General features: G+C 38.2%; 1 protein-coding gene across 4 annotated transcripts in view; it reads left to right on the forward strand.

Moving 5' to 3' along the window:
• The window catches only part of abcc9 (ATP-binding cassette, sub-family C (CFTR/MRP), member 9), a 95499-nt gene that overhangs the window by 52534 nt on the left and 22614 nt on the right, over positions 1 to 20351 (forward strand). For all 4 annotated transcript variants that reach the window (XR_004555965.1, XR_004555966.1, XM_034131430.1 and 1 more), the window contains 15 exons: positions 346 to 447; positions 575 to 659; positions 3638 to 3718; positions 5602 to 5739; positions 6633 to 6758; positions 8278 to 8377; positions 8556 to 8629; positions 10145 to 10360; positions 10998 to 11152; positions 11924 to 11993; positions 12073 to 12230; positions 12737 to 12829; positions 15848 to 15950; positions 16157 to 16270; positions 18014 to 18134. Coding sequence is in view for 2 of the 4 variants with exons in the window: in XM_034131430.1 (XP_033987321.1) it covers positions 346 to 447; positions 575 to 659; positions 3638 to 3718; positions 5602 to 5739; positions 6633 to 6758; positions 8278 to 8377; positions 8556 to 8629; positions 10145 to 10360; positions 10998 to 11152; positions 11924 to 11993; positions 12073 to 12230; positions 12737 to 12829; positions 15848 to 15950; positions 16157 to 16270; positions 18014 to 18134 (1736 nt within the window). In the remaining 2 variants the exon portion in view is untranslated. The remainder of the gene's footprint in view (positions 1 to 345; positions 448 to 574; positions 660 to 3637; positions 3719 to 5601; positions 5740 to 6632; positions 6759 to 8277; positions 8378 to 8555; positions 8630 to 10144; positions 10361 to 10997; positions 11153 to 11923; positions 11994 to 12072; positions 12231 to 12736; positions 12830 to 15847; positions 15951 to 16156; positions 16271 to 18013; positions 18135 to 20351) is intronic.

The following is a 20351-nucleotide window of genomic DNA, read 5'->3' on the forward strand; positions in this document are numbered from 1 at the left end:
TTCAGTTAAACAAATAGTCACAAAAAGTATAAATTGTGCACAAAAAAGTGAAAGAAAGAAACTTATCAGCAAAGGATAAAAATACTCTTGTAAAATAATTCCATATATTGTTTACATTTTTTTAAATAAATGCCTTTAGACAACAAAAAAAGGAAATTATTCAACATTTTATCAGTAATGTATTGGTTAGCTTTAGCCACATATATGTAGTTTTAATAATGTATTAAGTGAGCCACCTTAAAATCATTGAACCCAGATCAGTACTCGTGCTCTTTAAGGCTTTATGAACACATGACTTGTAGTTCTAACTTGTCTCTTTGCCTCTGTTTCCCATGATGCACCTAGCAAGAACAGGTACTCTGTGGCCTACGCTACCCAGAAGTCCTGGCTGCTCAACGCCACGGTGGAAGAAAACATCACCTTCGGAAGTCCTTTCAACAAACAGAGGTAAAAACAAGAGACACAGATTGAAGTTAATTAATTCTTTGGTGCTTTTATCACTTTGTAATGTTAGAAAATGACATTTTAACTTCCTTAAATGTTCATCTCTGATGGTGTTTGATGTGTTTTTCAGGTACAAGACGGTGATAGACGCTTGTTCTCTGCAGCCTGATATCGACCTGCTGCCTTTTGGAGACCAAACTGAGATTGGAGAGAGGGTAGGCATATTTTAACACCCCCTTTTTGTGGAATAAACTCCCATAATGACACCAACCAGCTCACCTTTTTCAAAAATAAAAGCCCCATAGAGTTACTGTACACTAACAGGAAGCTAATTTCAAAATGAAAGCCCAGAAAGTAACTTAATTGTTGCAGGAAGCTCAGGTTTCGCTTGGTTTTCCACATAAAAGCTTCATAGAGTTACTGTATCCTTACTGAATGCTCAGGAAAAGTATTGCTTTTCAAAGTAAAAGCCCCATAGAGGTACTGTACACAAACAAGAAGCTCCAAGCGAGGCTGTTTTACCAAAATAAAAGCCCTATAGAGTTACCGTATCCTTACTGAAGGCTCAGGAAAAGTATTGTTTTTCAAAGTAAAAGCCCTATAGAGTTACCGTATCCTTACTGAAGGCTCAGGAAAAGTATTGTTTTTCAAAGTAAAAGCCCTATAGAGTTACCGTATCCTTACTGAAGGCTCAGGAAAAGTATTGTTTTTCAAAGTAAAAGCCCTATAGAGTTACCATATCCTTACTGAAGGCTCAGGAAAAGTATTGTTTTTCAAAGTAAAAGCCCTATAGAGTTACCGTATCCTTACTGAAGGCTCAGGGAAAGTATTGTTTTTCAAAGTAAAAGCCCTATAGAGTTACCATATCCTTACTGAAGGCTCAGGAAAAGTATTGCTTTTCAAAGTAAAAGCCCTATAGAGTTACCGTATCTTTACTGAAGGCTCAGGAAAAGTATTGCTTTTCAAAGTAAAAGCCCTATAGAGTTACCGTATCCTTACTGAAGGCTCAGGAAAAGTATTGTTTTTCAAAGTAAAAGCCCCAGAGAGTTACCATATCCTTACTGAAGGCTCAGGAAAAGTATTGCTTTTCAAAGTAAAAGCCCTATAGAGTTACCGTGTCTTTACTGAAGGCTCAGGAAAAGTATTGCTTTTCAAAGTAAAAGCCCTATAGAGTTACCGTATCCTTACTGAAGGCTCAGGAAAAGTATTGTTTTTCAAAGTAAAAGCCCTATAGAGTTACCGTATCCTTACTGAAAGCTCAGGAAAAGTATTGTTTTTCAAAGTAAAAGCCCTATAGAGTTACCGTATCCTTACTGAAGGCTCAGAAAAAGTATTGTTTTTCAAAGTAAAAGCCCTATAGAGTTACCGTATCCTTACTGAAGGCTCAGGAAAAGTATTGTTTTTCAAAGTAAAAGCCCTATAGAGTTACCATATCCTTACTGAAGGCTCAGGAAAAGTATTGCTTTTCAAAGTAAAAGCCCTATAGAGTTACCATATCCTTACTGAAGGCTCAGGAAAAGTATTGTTTTTCAAAGTAAAAGCCCTATAGAGTTACCATATCCTTACTGAAGGCTCAGGAAAAGTATTGTTTTTCAAAGTAAAAGCCCTATAGAGTTACCGTATCCTTACTGAAGGCTCAGGGAAAGTATTGTTTTTCAAAGTAAAAGCCCTATAGAGTTACCATATCCTTACTGAAGGCTCAGGAAAAGTATTGCTTTTCAAAGTAAAAGCCCTATAGAGTTACCGTATCTTTACTGAAGGCTCAGGAAAAGTATTGCTTTTCAAAGTAAAAGCCCTATAGAGTTACCGTATCCTTACTGAAGGCTCAGGAAAAGTATTGTTTTTCAAAGTAAAAGCCCCAGAGAGTTACCATATCCTTACTGAAGGCTCAGGAAAAGTATTGCTTTTCAAAGTAAAAGCCCTATAGAGTTACCGTATCTTTACTGAAGGCTCAGGAAAAGTATTGCTTTTCAAAGTAAAAGCCCTATAGAGTTACCGTATCCTTACTGAAGGCTCAGGAAAAGTATTGTTTTTCAAAGTAAAAGCCCTATAGAGTTACCGTATCCTTACTGAAAGCTCAGGAAAAGTATTGTTTTTCAAAGTAAAAGCCCTATAGAGTTACCGTATCCTTACTGAAGGCTCAGAAAAAGTATTGTTTTTCAAAGTAAAAGCCCTATAGAGTTACCGTATCCTTACTGAAGGCTCAGGAAAAGTATTGTTTTTCAAAGTAAAAGCCCTATAGAGTTACCATATCCTTACTGAAGGCTCAGGAAAAGTATTGCTTTTCAAAGTAAAAGCCCTATAGAGTTACCGTATCTTTACTGAAGGCTCAGGAAAAGTATTGCTTTTCAAAGTAAAAGCCCTATAGAGTTACCGTATCCTTACTGAAGGCTCAGGAAAAGTATTGTTTTTCAAAGTAAAAGCCCCAGAGAGTTACCATATCCTTACTGAAAGCTCAGGAAAGGTATTGTTTTTCAAAGTAAAAGCCCTATAGAGTTACCGTATCCTTACTAAAAGCTCAGGAAAAGTATTGTTTTTCAAAGTAAAAGCCCTATAGAGTTACCGTATCCTTACTGAAGGCTCAGGAAAAGTATTGTTTTTCAAAGTAAAAGCCCTATAGAGTTACCGTATCCTTACTAAAAGCTCAGGAAAAGTATTGTTTTTCAAAGTAAAAGCCCTATAGAGTTACCGTATCCTTACTGAAGGCTCAGGAAAAGTATTGTTTTTCAAAGTAAAAGCCCTATAGAGTTACCGTATCCTTACTGAAAGCTCAGGAAAAGTATTGTTTTTCAAAGTAAAAGCCCTATAGAGTTACCGTATCCTTACTGAAGGCTCAGGAAAAGTATTGTTTTTCCAAGTAAAAGCCCTATAGAGTTATCGTATCCTTACTAAAAGCTCAGGAAAAGTGTTGATTTTCAAAATAAAAGTGCAATAGAGTTACCGTATCCTTACTGAAGGCTCAGGAAAAGTGTTGTTTTTCAAAATAAAAGCCCCAGAAAGCATTAGCTTAGCATCAAATGTTATGTAGGTGAATATTCTATTTACATTTGTAGTATTATTTAAATTACCCTTAGAGAAGTGATTGTATTAAAATAATTTGCAACAGAATGGTTTGGTATCTTCCCCGTAAGACTCATTCAATGTTACTTTATTTTGAAAATAAGCTGATATTGTGTGTTCTGCTATGATTCAGGGCATCAACCTGAGTGGAGGTCAGAGACAGAGGATCTGCGTGGCCAGAGCGCTCTACCAGAACACCAACATCGTCTTCTTGGTGAGAAAAACCCCCGAAAAAATGCACAAAACATGACATCTACCTCCACTGTATGTTCAGTTTTACTTCATCCATTTCACATTGAAGGGAGGAATCCTTAGTGTTTCATTTGAGGGCAATACCCTGATTTTATCACCTATTATTGTTATTTCTGATGCATTACCGCACGTTTAATTCGATTAATGTAGCCGCAGTAACGCCCTGTCTTCACGTCTTTATCCTACATGTCTTTATGATTATTTCTACGATAAAACACATCGTCCTCTGGGATGAGGAGGTGTCCTGCCGTCATGTGTTTGTCTTCCAGATTATTTCCTGTTGCCACCTCCAGCTTTAATTTGTTATCAGGCATACTTCCCATTAAAAAAAGCTCTCAGAGTCATTCTTCAACACACACATCACTCTGTGTAATGTCTACAGCGATCACTTGTTAAACGTATAATGAGGAGGGAGTGCTTCTCATATCTCAGGGTTCAAACTCCATTACCACACTTTGATAAACGTTATTTATTTATCTAAAGCACTCACTCTTTGCCTTGTGGAAGTAGTGGAGAACAAATACTTTGTTACTGTACTTAAGTACATGTTTCTGGTATCAGTACTTTACTCCACTACTTATTTTTCTGATGACTTTTTACTTTGACTTCTTACATTTTGAACACAAATACCTGTACTTTCTACTTCTTACATGTTGAACACAAGTACCTGTACTTTCTACTTCTTACATTTTGAACACAAATACCTGTACTTTCTACTTCTTACATTTTGAACACAAATACCTGTACTTTCTACTTCTTACATTTTGAACACAAATACCTGTACTTTCTACTTCTTACATGTTGAACACAAATACCTGTACTTTCTACTTCTTACATGTTGAACACAAATACCTGTACTTTCTACTTCTTACATTTTGAACACAAATACCTGTACTTTCTACTTCTTACATTTTGAACACAGATACCTGTACTTTCTACTTCTTACATGTTGAACACAAGTACCTGTACTTTCTACTTCTTACATTTTGAACACAAATACCTGTACTTTCTACTTCTTACATTTTGAACACAGATACCTGTACTTTCTACTTCTTACATGTTGAACACAAGTACCTGTACTTTCTACTTCTTACATGTTGAACACAAATACCTGTACTTTCTACTTCTTACATTTTGAACACAAATACCTGTACTTTCTACTTCTTACATTTTGAACACAAATACCTGTACTTTCTACTTCTTACATGTTGAACACAAATACCTGTACTTTCTACTTCTTACATGTTGAACACAAATCCCTGTACTTTCTACTTCTTACATTTTGGACACAAATACCTGTACTTTCTACTTCTTACATGTTGAACCCAAATACCTGTACTTTCTACTTCTTACATTTTGAACACAAATACCTGTACTTTCTACTTCTCACATGTTGAACACAAATACCTGTACTTTCTACTTCTCACATTTCCCAAACAGGCTGGTTCCTTTAGTTTGAATGTGTGTTTGGTGGCGTGATCATTATTATTTAGAGTCATTGCGTGCCTATTGATTTGAACACGATCCGTGTATCCATCATTTCCTGGTCTTCTCTAAAGAAGAGGGACCAATGAAAACGTTGTCATGTTGCCGTTGTTCAGCATGGAAACATTCATTAGCTAACAATGACATTATTGTTCTATTAATATAAAGGGAGGTCAGGTACTCTTTAAAACAGCTGCTAGTTATGGGTACTTTTTACTGAAGTACATTTCAAAGCCCTCTTTACTTTGACTTGAGGAAAGAAGTTTAGGCAGTACTTCTACTTTTACCAGAGTATTTTTAAACAGAAGTATCTGTACTTCTACTTGAGTAAAGGATGTGTGTACTTCTTTTGTCTCTCAGGACGATCCCTTCTCAGCTCTGGATATCCACCTCAGCGATCACTTGATGCAGGAGGGCATCCTGAAGTTCCTGCAGGACGATAAACGCACCGTGGTCCTGGTCACCCACAAACTGCAGTACCTCATACACGCCGACTGGGTACGAATATTACAATACACACAGTAAAAGACTAGACTTATCTATTCAAAATGTACTGTATATTAGTGTTAATACATCCAAAACATTCTCTTGCACAATTGTATCTGTTTTATTTATTTTATGTCCTATATATATTCATGTTGCTCTGTTGGAGGAGCCTGGGACTTCAGTTTTTCATTGACATATCTACACTGTAGCGAACGTGCACATGATGATAAAGCCTTGGCATTGAAATTGAGGGGAAATTGAGGGAGTGGATTCACAAAAGGGTTGTGCAAAATATATTAAAAAATGCATGAAAAATAATGTTTTTGTAGAAAATAAATTATAATTATTTCTTAAATGTACCTTTACAAAAAAAAGACAAAATGCACTTATTTTCTAAACATTGTGCATGTGTGACTGCATGATTATTTTGCACATTTTTGCACACTTTTAATAAAGGTATACTCTTTGTATTTTTCACAGTAATTTAACTTATTATCTTATTTATGTTATTTGTGTTTTTCTGCATGTTTTTCTTACAATAACCAGCATAATTGTTCTATATTTGCATATTTTTTGCACCCTATTTCTCAACACAAGTTATGTTGTACGTGGAAACTTACATATCATACGCGCAATACATTTTGTGTGAGTATATGATGCAAATGATGTGCAATTAAGAGTGTACTTGTACTTTTTACTATTCCTTTTATTAGAGATGTGTCTGTTGTTTGTGTGTCAGGATGGATCCCTTGTCTTTTTCTCTGCAAACAAAATCTACCTACGGGTACAAATAAAGAACCTGAACCTAATCAACGGTCCAAACCCACGTTTTTTTTGACTCCACCTTTCAGTGAGTAATATTTATTAAATGAAAGCCATAAATATCTAATGTGTCTTTTCTCCAGATCATAGCGATGAAGGACGGCTCGGTGCTGAGAGAAGGAACTCTGAAGGACATCCAGACGCACGACATCGAGCTCTACGAACACTGGAAGACGCTGATGAACCGCCAGGACCACGGCCTGGAGAAGGTCACCTGACACAAATAATACACTTTATTCATTCATCCCACAGGCCATAACTTTTTTAAGAACATCCATAAACATTCATCTGTTGCATCCAAGCCCCCAGGAAGTGCGCCGGACTCTGAGGAAAATATTTGTTGTGTCCAAACGGCGGTACTACAATCTCCGTATCAGTCCGTGACGTCACTGGGCCCAGATATACTTTTTCCCATTGACTAACATTGGGAACGAGACGTCTGTAAATCGGTGGATAATTTTTTTTAACCTAAATAAACTACCCAGTATGAACTATCTTATAGCCCTTATTATAATCATTCGGTCCTTAAAGTTGTAAAATGCACTAAAAGCCGAATCTAGATTTATTTTCTCTCTCCATTCATTCTACTGAGCCGAGAGTGGGAGCTCCGGGGGCGGGGCTTAAGGGGCGCTGTGAGCGCACATACGGGTTCTTCTGCTCTGGCAGCTAGGCACGTTTCGCTCTCTCAAAAGTTGGGCCATTTTGTCCTCATGAGCCAATGAGCAGCTCTCATAGGAAAGAACGAGACCCTTTTGACCCACTTTTGGGGGGAAACAAAGCTGTCATTTGAATGGCGGTCAATACAAATTCTGAAGTTTTTGCCAATCTGATCAGAAATGTAAGAAAACCGTGGATTTGTGGATCTTCAAAGAGCCCGATTACGATGGCCAGACAGGCAAACAATTACATTCAATCATTGGAAATCGACGATCGGTCTCGATATATGGTTAAATATAGCAGTAGGCGATCGATGTCCATAGATGAGAGTAACATCTACGTCACTTTACGGCCCCGCCCACTTTTGGGGGAAACAACGCTGTCATTTGAATGGCGATCGAGCCTGAAGCCACAGAGCTCCTTTCTTCTTAGAGGAAGTTCAGAAACACTGAACTCTGGATTTGTTTTAATGTTTGAGGTGCAATAAACGACACAGCAGCTTGTTGGCATGATACAACTATTATTTTCCGCCTCGCTCATGAGAGTAACAGCTGGCGAAATGACGGCCTCGCCTACTGATTTTAATTTAACCATATATCGAACCCGATCGTCGATTTCCAATGATGGAATGTAACTGTTTGCCTGTCTGGCCATCGTAACCGGGCTCTTTGAAGATCCACAAATCCACTGTTTTCTTACATTTCTGATCGGATTGGCAAAAACTTCAGAATGTGTATTGACCGCCAATCAAATGACAGCGTTGTTTTCCCCCAAAAGTGGGCGGGGCCGTAATTTTCGCCCGGAAGTGACGTAGGTGTTACTCTCATCTATATAGACTCTTCTTGCACTATTTCATCTGTTTTATTAGTTTGATGTCCTATATGTTGCTCTGTTGGAGGAGCCTAAGTTTTTACCTTAACTTTAACAAACCTCATCTCCTCCAGAACGTGCATTCAAGCTCGAGGCATTATCAGAATAAAAGCACCAGCATTAAGTCTTTTCAATGATGCAGACAGTCTAGCAGTTAAAGCTTTATTATGTGTTTAATGTTATATATGTTATGTTGTGTAGGACATCCAGCAAGACAGTCAAACAACGCTGGAGAGGAAAACTCTGAGAAGGGCTTTCTACTCCAGAGAGACCAAGAACCAAATGGACGATGAAGACGAAGGTAAGCCCTTTTTAATTATGTACATTTCTACTCTTCTTGTACAAAAGACACAAAATGAAATGTTACTTAAGAGTTTAAACTTGTAAAAAAGACAAAGTGTTTAATTGGATAATAGTGATATTAAGTGTTGTTTTCTGTGTTTAATTGACTCATATGTCATATGGTATTCCACTTTCAGAGGAGGAAGAGGAGGAGGAAGATGATGACAACATGTCTACAACCACCAACAGAAGATCAAAGGTCCCATGGAGGGTAATTCATCCGTACAGCTGCAAAACCTGTCTCCAAAAATGATATTTAGACAACACAAAACACTAGTGTCCATTTCGTTGACTTAAACTATGACGAAATATGTTCGTCAACGACCTTTTTTTCCATGACTAAAACGAGACGATGACGAGACGGCACCGACGGCAGTAAACAATAACTGTAACGAAATCAACATGCAATATCGTTGACGAAAAGTGACGAGACGAAAATGTAGTTTACTAAATAAACACTTTGCCAAAATCTCTCTTTACTTTCGTTGACGAAAAATGAGGAGAAGAAATATTATCAAAGATAACGTTACATCTCTGATAGTCAGTTTTTCTCCCAGCAGTTCCATTTCCGGTGCTGCGTCTGGGCAGCAGCTGTGTGTGTCTGTGCTGCGCGCGGCGGCACATTTGAATTACACCGGGCAGCGGCACACTGTGAACTGTCAGGAAGACTCGGATCTAACGAACCTTATTTAACAGAAAGGAAAATGGCAACAACAGGGCTTGGGAGCGGTGGTCGCGTTAACTACAATGACAAATTATTGGTTTTGGCTAGACTAGTTTGACTGAAATGTTCTATATAATCTGATCACTAAAAAAGACTCAAATGTCAACAGTTTTCATTGACAAAAAGTAGACTAAAATAGTTAGTTTTCTTTTACTAAAATAAGACTAACATGCTCAGACTTTTAGTCGACTAAAACTTGACAAAACAAAAACAGGATGAAGGTGACTAAATATGACTAAAACTAACAAGGACATTTGATACAGGACTAAGACTAAAACTAAATTAAAAAATAGCTGACAAAATGAACACTACATAACACCTATTATCATCATTTAATATCACAAAGGAAACGACTAACACTACCTGATCTAGCTGGTTTACTAAAGTAGTAAGACTAAGATACTATACCCTTTTCTATTCGGCTTTAGTGACCTAACATTACCAATAAAATGTGGTCTTTATTTATGCACACTTTTCTTGGTCACATGTACGACAACACATAGGATAGTATCACACAAGTCAAGCTACGATAGAAAAGCAAGCAGATAAGATAGTATTATTTTATTGTTAAAAGAGAATACTTTGTCCCGAAAAATGTACAACATTTGAAAAAATATCTGTTTTGAGATGTTTACATTTTCATCTTGTTTTTTATGCTGCTGCTACGCAAACATGTCCCAATTTGGGATCAATAAAGTACATCTTATCTTATCCTTATCTTATTACAGACAGTTGGGCGATAACGACAATTATCCTCATTATGAATCAGTCCATTGATTGCTTTATCAATTAAAAATGTGATTGTTTGGTCGATAAATTGTCAGTAAGATGAAAGTAATAATACTGACACAACTTGCCAAAACGCCTTTCAAGGGACCCCAGGCTGCTTTACATGCTGTGAACAAACAAGCAAGTAGGGCAATACTCTGCATGGTTCATCTACAAGGACAGCATTTCTGCCTCTTAGATACATTCATTGTTTTGAATCCTCCCATTGATCAGGTGTGCTGGTGCTACCTTTCCTCCGGAGGTTTCTTCATGGTCTTCCTCATGGTTTCCTCAAAACTCCTCAAACACTCCGTCATCGTGGCCATCGATTACTGGCTGGCCATCTGGACTTCTTCTAAAACCAACGCCACGTCTGTATCGGGAACAAATGAGAGCAACATCACGGGCAACTTCACAAACAGCACCAGACCTGCAGACCCACACTCTGAGGTACTTTTTAAAGTTTTAAATATCAATATTTGTGGGTTAAAATTGCCAATTTAGGTCTTATGCTTGTGGGGTTTAATTGCAGATTAGAGGATAAACGAGAGGAACCAAGTGTACATGCATGCAAGATATACATTTTCCACAATAGGGTGCCGTAACTAAAACTATCTATTATAATAGTTTTAGAGAAAGCAAATCAAAATGTCACAATAAATCACACATTCACAATATCTCAATATAGGCTCTATTTACCTACACAAGTATACTATGAGCTGTGCTTGTCTTCGAGCAGTTCAAATCTATTATAACCTGCATATTATACATCAGAAATGTTGTAAATATCATGCTGTATCACCTACTCTCCTATTAGGTTGCAGAGTACAGTTTAAATATGAGTCTCGGATGTTTTCATATAAGACTAGTTGGAGGAACATCTTTCAAAGCGATCAAATTCAACACATTTTGAGCAAATAATTAGTTTTTGTTTGTGAAAATGTGAATTAGAGACCTTTTCAAAGTGTGTGTGTGTGTGTGTGTGTGTGTGTGTGTGTGTGTGTGTGTGTGTGTGTGTGTGTGTGTGTGTGTGTGTGTGTGTGTGTGTGTGTGTGTGTGTGTGTGTGTGTGTGTGTGTGTGTGTCAGATCGACTCGTACTACCTGCCTGTGTTCGTCACCCTGTGTGCGGCGGGCATCACTTTGTGTCTCATCACGTCTCTCACCGTGGAGTTCCTCGGTGTCTCTGCGGCCACCAACCTGCACCACAACCTGCTGAACAAGATCATCCACGCTCCCATCAGGTCACACACACACACACACACACACACACACACACACACACACACACACACACACACACACACTCACACTCACACTCACACTCACACACACACAAAAGAAAATCTCGCCTTTGATTTTTAACAGGGTCTCTTTGCTGCCCGCGTACTAACACACAACACTTTGACTCAGATTGTCTTAGAAGGATTTCTATTGTCTCTGCTGGCCCTTACATAAACACACACACACACACACACACACACACACACACACACACACACACACACACACACACACACACACACACACACACACACACATCTATAAGTCCAGACGCTCAGCAAAACTAGATACAACTTGGTCAAAAATCTTTTATTAAAAACCTAAAAAAGTGAATTTTTCTTTATTTGTTTTTGCTTGTTTGTTAATCTTTTTAATTGTGTTATTTTACCTAATATTTATTATCACTATAACTATGTCTCTATGTGTCCATGTATACATACAAAAATGGGCATTTAAACCTTAAAATGTGTATGTAAAATAATCCAACTAAAGAAAATACCTCGATTTAAATCCCATATTTACAAAAAAGAAACACGGATATTCTCTCAAATTAAAGTGAAAAACTCGTGAATTTATGGAAAGAAATCTTGTATTTCTCAGAGAATAAAACCACACAAGTTTATTGTCTTTGTCGACAGCTTTTATAGAGTTTAAATTGTTGCTCCATAATTACAAATGGTTACCTTCAACGCTCTTATACTGACTGATGAATTCAACACCTTTCCCTTCAGGTTCTTTGACATCACTCCTCTGGGGCTGATCATCAACAGATTCTCCGCCGACACCAACATCATAGATCAGGTACGGTTTGAGAAACTTCAACTTCTTCCAGACTTCCTGAATTCCCTCTCACTTTGTCCACGTGTTTTATTCTTCTCAGCACATTCCTCCCACCCTGGAGTCTTTAACGAGATCGACGCTGCTCTTACTGTCGGCCATCGGCGTGATTTCCTCCATCACTCCAGCCTTCCTCATCGCTCTCATTCCTCTGGCCGTCGCCTTCTACTTCATCCAGAAGTACTTCAGGGTGGCCTCCAAGTGAGTCCTCAGTGTATTTATTCGATTAAAAGTGCTTTTTTATACACACTAAAACCACTATTAGACTTCAGTGACATGCATTCAAAGGAATATTATTGGTGAACATCTAATAAAACTTGGTATATCCTGTTAGAAAGTTCATGTATTCATATATTTGTGTTTATTATTATTTATTATCCTGTGTTTCACTCTTATTCTTGTTGCTGCTATTACACCTGAATGTCCCTACAGATATCAATTGAGGTTTATCTTATCTCATATTCTTCTTCAGTACAAACCAAAAATTATAGACCTTATTTGTGAGCTAGGACTCTTAACGTCCAAGCTTTCCAATCATACAAACACAGTTACATTTATGTGTAAAAATAATAAACTATTTATTATTTTGATAGCTCTTTTAAAGCATTCATCTAGCAAATGAATCAATAAGACATGTGTGTGGCATGACTGTTCTGTGTATGTTAGTGTGTGTAACCTGATAAACATATTGTTTATCTCTCTCTCAGAGACCTCCAGGACCTCGATGACTCCACTCAGCTCCCTCTGCTCTGCCACTTCTCTGAGACCGCTGAGGGTCTGACTACCATTAGAGCATTCAGGTACACACACACACACACACACACACACACACACACACACACACACACACACACACACACACACACACACACACACACACACACTCACTCACTCACTCACTCACTCACTCACTCACTCACTCACTCACTCGTACACTCACTCGTACACACACACACACACACACACACACACACACACACACACACACACACACACACACACACACACACACGCACACACACGCACACCCTTCATTAAGAACATCCTGTTTGCACTGGATGCACTTCAGCTGTAGGCACTTTTTTGTGTCTCAACAAATACTTTTTAATCTTTTTTTTTCATGTCTATTTTGTTCTAACATACATATGTAACTAAGTCCCTAAACCTTTCTGTAAATATATATAGATAGATTTACTTTTTTGATCCAAAATTGGGGAATTATTCTGTTTACAGCAGCAGCATACATACATACATATCGACCATAGAAAGATATAGATGTATTGAGTATATAGAATATATTAGAATACACTATTATATCCCAAACTACTCCAACTAAAATATAAATATAGGACACTAAGTACATTACACAAGTGTCCAGCTAAAGTCCCGACAATGTGACGGATAGAGAAAGATCCTTACAGACTAAACCCAGTAATAATTGTTGTTTCAACCCCACGCTCCTTATCTCCAAAGTGTCCATGGACTGAATTGATGTCGATGGTTCAGCCACACCTCACACTACATGGCTCTTTAAAGCACTTTGGAGGAATGCAGCCCATAGTAAAAATGAATAATACATAATAAGCACATGTCTAAGTGATAAAAGCAGGAGTATAGATTTTAAAAAACATGAGCAGTGCTTCTCCCAGTAGCTGTAATATCAGTATATTTAGTTTTATTTTATTTCAGCAGCTGTATCTCTTTGTATTTCTGTCTTCACCCTCTTTCCCATCGTCGGTGTAATCCAACATTAAACAGCTCTCACGCTGCTTTCTCCTCCTCTACTCCCTTAGGACTACCCCCCCCCCCCCCCCCCCCCCCCCCCCCACACACACACACACACACACATATATACTGTACAAACACACACACAGAGAAACAATGATTCTGGTGTTGGGACAGTTCCTTGGCGCTCATGGGAACTATCATCATTATCCTCTGGTTCGCCTCCAAACCCAGTCTGGTTTCGCGGTGATTTATGACCGCAGGATGGCAGGCAATAATAAAACCTGAAGATACGATGCTACTTTTATTCCCAACACGAAAAGAAAGTCATGTTTTTGGCTATGGTTTCTTTGTTGGCACGATCACGGAAAGAGTACTGGCACGGTTTTCATAAAGCTTGGGGAAAGGATGTAGAAACTATTGGATTTGAAAGCCGTTACGCACCATTTGGTGGAAGATAGGGCATCTGGCTGCATTCATGTGGTGTAGGAGTAACTGGAGAAACAACTTCCCAAAAGTCTTGTGAGCACCCCTGAAAAAAACACTTGGAAAATCAACAAAAATGTGTGTTTACTAGTTGACGATATATATATATTACGCAGACATATAGTGGACCTCTTTCCAGTGTCCATATTGCCTTCGCATAAAAATGTTTAGCTCTTGAACACCAGAGAGGGCAAAAGTACACACATGCTTTACTCAAGTAGAAGTACAGATACTCGTGGTTAAAAATACTCTGGTGAAAGTAGAAGTACTGACTAAACTTCTTTACTCAAGTGAAAGTAAAGAGGGCTTTGAAATGTACTTCAGTAAAAAGTACCCATAACTAGCAGCTGTTTTAAAGAGTACCTGACCTCCCTTTATATTAATAGAACAATAATGTCATTGTTAGCTAATGAATGTTTCCATGCTGAACAACGGCAACATGACAACGTTTCCATTGGTCCCTCTTCTTTAGAGAAGACCAGGAAATGATGGATACACGGATCGTGTTCAAATCAATAGGCACGCAATGACTCTAAAGAATAATGATCACGCCACCAAACACACATTCAAACTAAAGGAACCAGCCTGTTTGGAAAATGTGAGAAGTAGAAAGTACAGGTATTTGTGTTCAACATGTAAGAAGTAGAAAGTACAGGTATTTGGGTTCAACATGTAAGAAGTAGAAAGTACAGGTATTTGTGTTCAACATGTAAGAAGTAGAAAGTACAGGTATTTGTGTTCAACATGTAAGAAGTAGAAAGTACAGGTATTTGTGTTCAAAATGTAAGAAGTAGAAAGTACAGGTATTTGGGTTCAACATGTAAGAAGTAGAAAGTACAGGTATTTGGGTTCAAAATGTAAGAAGTAGAAAGTTCAGGTATTTGTGTTCAACATGTAAGAAGTAGAAAGTACAGGTATTTGTGTTCAACATGTAAGAAGTAGAAAGTACAGGTATTTGTGTTCAACATGTAAGAAGTAGAAAGTACAGGTATTTGGGTTCAACATGTAAGAAGTAGAAAGTACAGGTATTTGGGTTCAACATGTAAGAAGTAGAAAGTACAGGTATTTGGGTTCAACATGTAAGAAGTAGAAAGTACAGGTATTTGGGTTCAACATGTGAGAAGTAGAAAGTACAGGTATTTGTGTTCAACATGTAAGAAGTAGAAAGTACAGGTATTTGGGTTCAACATGTGAGAAGTAGAAAGTACAGGTATTTGGGTTCAACATGTAAGAAGTAGAAAGTACAGGTATTTGGGTTCAACATGTAAGAAGTAAAAAGTACAGGTATTTGTGTTCAACATGTAAGAAGTAGAAAGTACAGGTATTTGGGTTCAACATGTAAGAAGTCAAAGTAAAAAGTCGTCAGAAAAATAAGTAGTGCAGTAAAGTACTGATACCAGAAAAATGTACTTAAGTACAGTAACAAAGTATTTGTACTCCACTACTCTGTTGAACACACTGAATAAGGAAGAATATCTAAATAAGACCCTTACAAGGTGCACTTGAATGCACCGTTGAACTTTTTTAAGTGTTTAGAAACAACTTTATGATTATAAGATGGAGTCTTATATATTTAGTTTCTGATGCAAACGTTGTTGTGTTTTCAGGCACGAGGCTCGTTTTAAGCAGCGTATGTTGGAGCTGACAGACACCAACAACACCGCCTACCTGTTTCTGTCCGCCGCCAACCGCTGGCTGGAGGTCCGCACGGTGAGGAAATACTTTAATTCATATGTTCCTTACATTACTTTCACACAGTCAGTCACTATACTGTTTGTTATTCGTATTGGCTGGACGAATAGGAAGAAGCTAACTCGTGCTGTGATGATTGTTTTCGTCCCTCTTGCACTTGGTTTAGGAGATTTAGATTTTGAGTTATTATATTTCTCTGAGGTTTCATTCCTTCTCTTGTTCAGGATTACCTTGGAGCGGTGATCGTTCTGACGGCTGCAGGAGCTTCAATCTGGAGTTTAGAGTACAGCCACGACCACGGGGCCCTCGTTGGCCTCGGACTCACCTACGCCCTCACTGTGAGTCCTCTCTGGTTATCACCTTTATTCAATCCATCAAAGCACCTGACCTCCTTCAGTCTGTGCAGTTTTGTCCTCTTTTTATGTATACTTATCATCTTATCATCCTCGTACGTGTCAACCTACCTGGAAATAAACCTGATTCTGATTTGAATGAACTCATGTGAAAAGACCACCAGGGTCATATTTACCGTGTGATTGTTTTTCATTTCATTTCATTTCAAACCTTTATTTATCCAGGTTGTATCCCATTGAGATCATTGATCTCTTTTTCAAGGGAGACCTGCTCAAGTAGGTTCCACATGAAACATTAAAAACATAAACAGAACAACAAAAGGACATCATACAGTATCATTACAGGGATTACAAATTACATACTATCCACATGAACAGGTACCAACAGCTTCCGATTGAGTAGCATCCAACCGAGCTTTAAAAACATGTAGTGGCACCAGATTGCTCAGTTTCCATTTTAATTGCAGACTATTCCAGGACAGTGGAGCTGCGCATCTAAATGCTATCTTCCGTTTTGCACATCAATATGTTTTTGCGAACTGTTGTGATTACTTTCACGTAGAATAACGCAAATATTACACTAGGAACAAAAGCATAAAAAGCAGCGTCATTTCTCCTAGATTTCTTTTGTGCTTTTGCACGTCGAATAAATTATTGTGTTAACTGAAAATCGATGCTTCAATATTGTTCTATTTGTCAGGTTTTTATCAATTTCTTTATTTTCACGGTCAACTACTTTTGTAAAGCTTTTTTATTTCTATTTTGGGATTGTTTCCAGTTTAGAATTGTTTATTTCTACTCGTTTAATTTCTACTTATTGTTAGGGAATAATTTGCTTAGGTATTCAACCTTCGACCCAGTTCATCGTTTTCTCTCCTCACTGTCTCTTTCTCATGGCATAGGTCTACGGCCTTGGGTATGGCTGCTATCTCTCTTAAGGAGGGGCAGCTTGGGCGCATTGTTGTTGCCAGTCTATGACAGAGCACAAGCCGCCATGAGGTAGTTTACTGATCAGGGACGTAGGTTCCCTGGCGCACATTCTTTCCTATGGACGAGAGCTCTAGTTAGATTCAGGGTCCATAATTGTTTAGTCTCGCTGATAAAGAATGTTGATTATTAAACTCCGAACTAGTTCAAACCTCGAGCTACAGAAAGAGTTCTTCAGAATTGTTTTGGTAACCGCTGTGTCAACTCGTGACACACCACATGTCTTGTCAATTCTCCGGCCGTAACTCCAAATAAACCGTCAGTGTTTGCCATCAAAGCTCCAGCTCTCCTCCAGAGAGTCCTGACTCAATAAAGTACATCTTATCTTATCTTATTATCTTAAAGGCAGCAACCAATCACGTTGTGTGCACCGGACAAATTCAAAGAGTGTTATAAAACAACACTAAGAAGACGTTTTATCCGTTTTAAGATCTTTTTAATTTCAGCTTATACTAGTGCTAATATTGTGCATGCTGTACCGGAAACATACTCACATGAAACCTGCAGCCACTTAATACATCTATTTGTAGTTTGGACACAACCGCAACATTTGTAAGCCTGGTCTAAAGTCTAAATTTAAGATGCATTTAAAAATGGGAAAAAGGTAAATAAACAACATGTTAACACAGGTATCATCGAGCACTTCTGGTTGGTTTGAAGGCTGTAAATGTGGAGCTGCTGTGTGTGGGCTGTATAATAAACATTATGTTAATAACAATGCACCCTTCTTGTCTTCCTCAGGTCACTAACTATCTGAACTGGGTGGTGAGGAACCTGGCGGACCTCGAGGTGCAAATGGCCGCCGTGAAGAAGGTCAACAGCTTCCTGGGAACCGAGTCGGAGAACTACGAGGGGTCCATGGGTAACTGAGTTCTTCTTATCGGACTAAACATCAATACAGTAACACAAATTATTATAGCCTTTACATATTTGGACTTTAAAACCATTTCCCCAAAAGATTTACCTCCAGGTGGAAGTCTGATTTAACACTTATTATATTTCACATCATTCATCTAAATCTGTAAAGTCACTAAAGGTATTAAATACATGGAGTGGAGTACAAGTACACCATTTACCTCTGAACTGTAGTGGACAAAACACAGTGACATACTCAAGTAAAGTACAAGTGCCTCAACATTGTACTTAAGTGCAGTACTTGAGTACATCTACTTAGTTACTTTCACCACTGGTTATTTCTGAGAGAAGACACTGGTAATTGCTGTAAAAGGAAAACAGCCTCCCAGTGTCTATGTTACAGTGAGTCTGGTGTAAACAGCAGCTTACAGAACATGTGTTAGATCACAGCACAGATCATAACACAGATCATAACACAGATCATATACAGAAGGAAAGTGTTACTGTTAAAGAGCTGCTGAGACTCCCCACTGACTTATATAATGTGTGTTTATACATTTTTATTTGTCATAAGTCGGTCTATTACAGTGTATTCTCCCCTATTCTGTCCATACCCAGAGATATTTACCTTCTACTGTTGATACTGTATGTATATATTCACTGTTTATTACCATATTTTATATTATTACACGCCTAAGTTGAATACTCGATTGTGATTGGTCGATGTGGACATTCCAGAGGTTGTTAAGTCTCACTAACAGAGTGTCGCTAAGGAGAAAAGACTGTTGCTAAGGAGGACTATGTGCAGTGATATCAATCTGCAGAAAGTAGTCCGGTCGGTTTCTAATATTACTCCAAAACAGAGGGGCTACATTTATATTAAAGCCCAACGCTGTTTACATTTATCGTAGCGACACAGTGAGTGAGTGAGTGAGTAATAATTTCCACTTTAACTGAGTTAACTCCGAGCCATTTCAAGGCATTTTCAGTCTTTACATTTGGGATTTAGATGATGATAAATGAGGTTCGAGGGGTCTAATCAATGCCAGGTGAGGAACTTTTAAACGTAAAATAATTAAGCGTCCTCCAGAGTATCCATGAACAACATGTTTTAAAGGCAGGGTAGTCCAAACTACGGCTAACTTTGTCCCTTTGAATTGGCCCGTTGCAAATTCAAAAAGTGTAATGGAGTATGGCTCACACATTAAACTCTTGCTTTTATTTTATTGTGCTTCTTAAAGGGGACCTATCATGCAAAATGCACTTTGTGATGTCTTCTATACATCAACATGTGTCCCCGGTGTGTCAGGGAACTCACGCAGCGTCAGGAAATAAAACCCTCTCTCTTTTCCTCCGTACCCAAATCTCTAAAAACGGGGGAACAACGGAGCTGATCCAGATTTGCGTCCGATATGACGTAATATCTGAAATGTGGACCCACGGCCCTATCAGAAACGTTGCTATCAGAAACAATGCCCGACTGTTTTGGACGTAATATGGTCGGTGTTTACATTAGCATCGCTAACACTCAGAGCTAACCTGTACTGGAGAGCATGTGTGTGAAGAAGCAGGAAATAAAAAGGAACTCACCTTGTGGTATAACCGGCAAGAGAGAAAGCCTTTGAGCTCCATACTGTTTCAGAAACAATCCTTGATAATCCATGATATGGCGTTTCATCACGGCAGTATTTAGTTTAGACAGTAGCTGCAGGGTCCCGCATGAGCTCAGACCCCTTCTTTTTTATTTTTAATCTATTTTTTAAAGCTTTATACCCCAAATCAGCACTTTTGAAACAGGAAGTGAAACAGAGGGATATGAGGCATGGCTAGAATGGGTGATCTGTTTGGTATTTTGAGCAAAACACTTCATAGACATGTTTTTTATATATTTGTATATATCTGAGACCTATGCCATTGCCTAAAAATAGCATGATAGGTGACCTTTAAATAAATATGTAAACATATTTTACACAGCAGTTAGCCCACTTTTCAAATAAATTCAGTCAATTCAAGTTGAGAACATTTTCTAACAAATCTTAGTTGATGAAAAAAAGCCCGATAACTTATTTTAAGGTATTTTACTGTTCTGACAAGATAGGATTCTCACAGTTCTGCGTCAGGCTTTATCTGCTTTCTTCTTTCCTAATTTTGGAGTTTCAGCTTCATCAATTCTGCCTGAATGATGTCAGAGAGGAGGAATGGTTCTCTGCTCTGTGCGTCAGGG

The sequence above is a fragment of the Trematomus bernacchii genome, unplaced genomic scaffold (genome assembly GCF_902827165.1).
Source record: "Trematomus bernacchii unplaced genomic scaffold, fTreBer1.1, whole genome shotgun sequence".
NCBI lineage: Eukaryota > Metazoa > Chordata > Actinopteri > Perciformes > Nototheniidae > Trematomus > Trematomus bernacchii.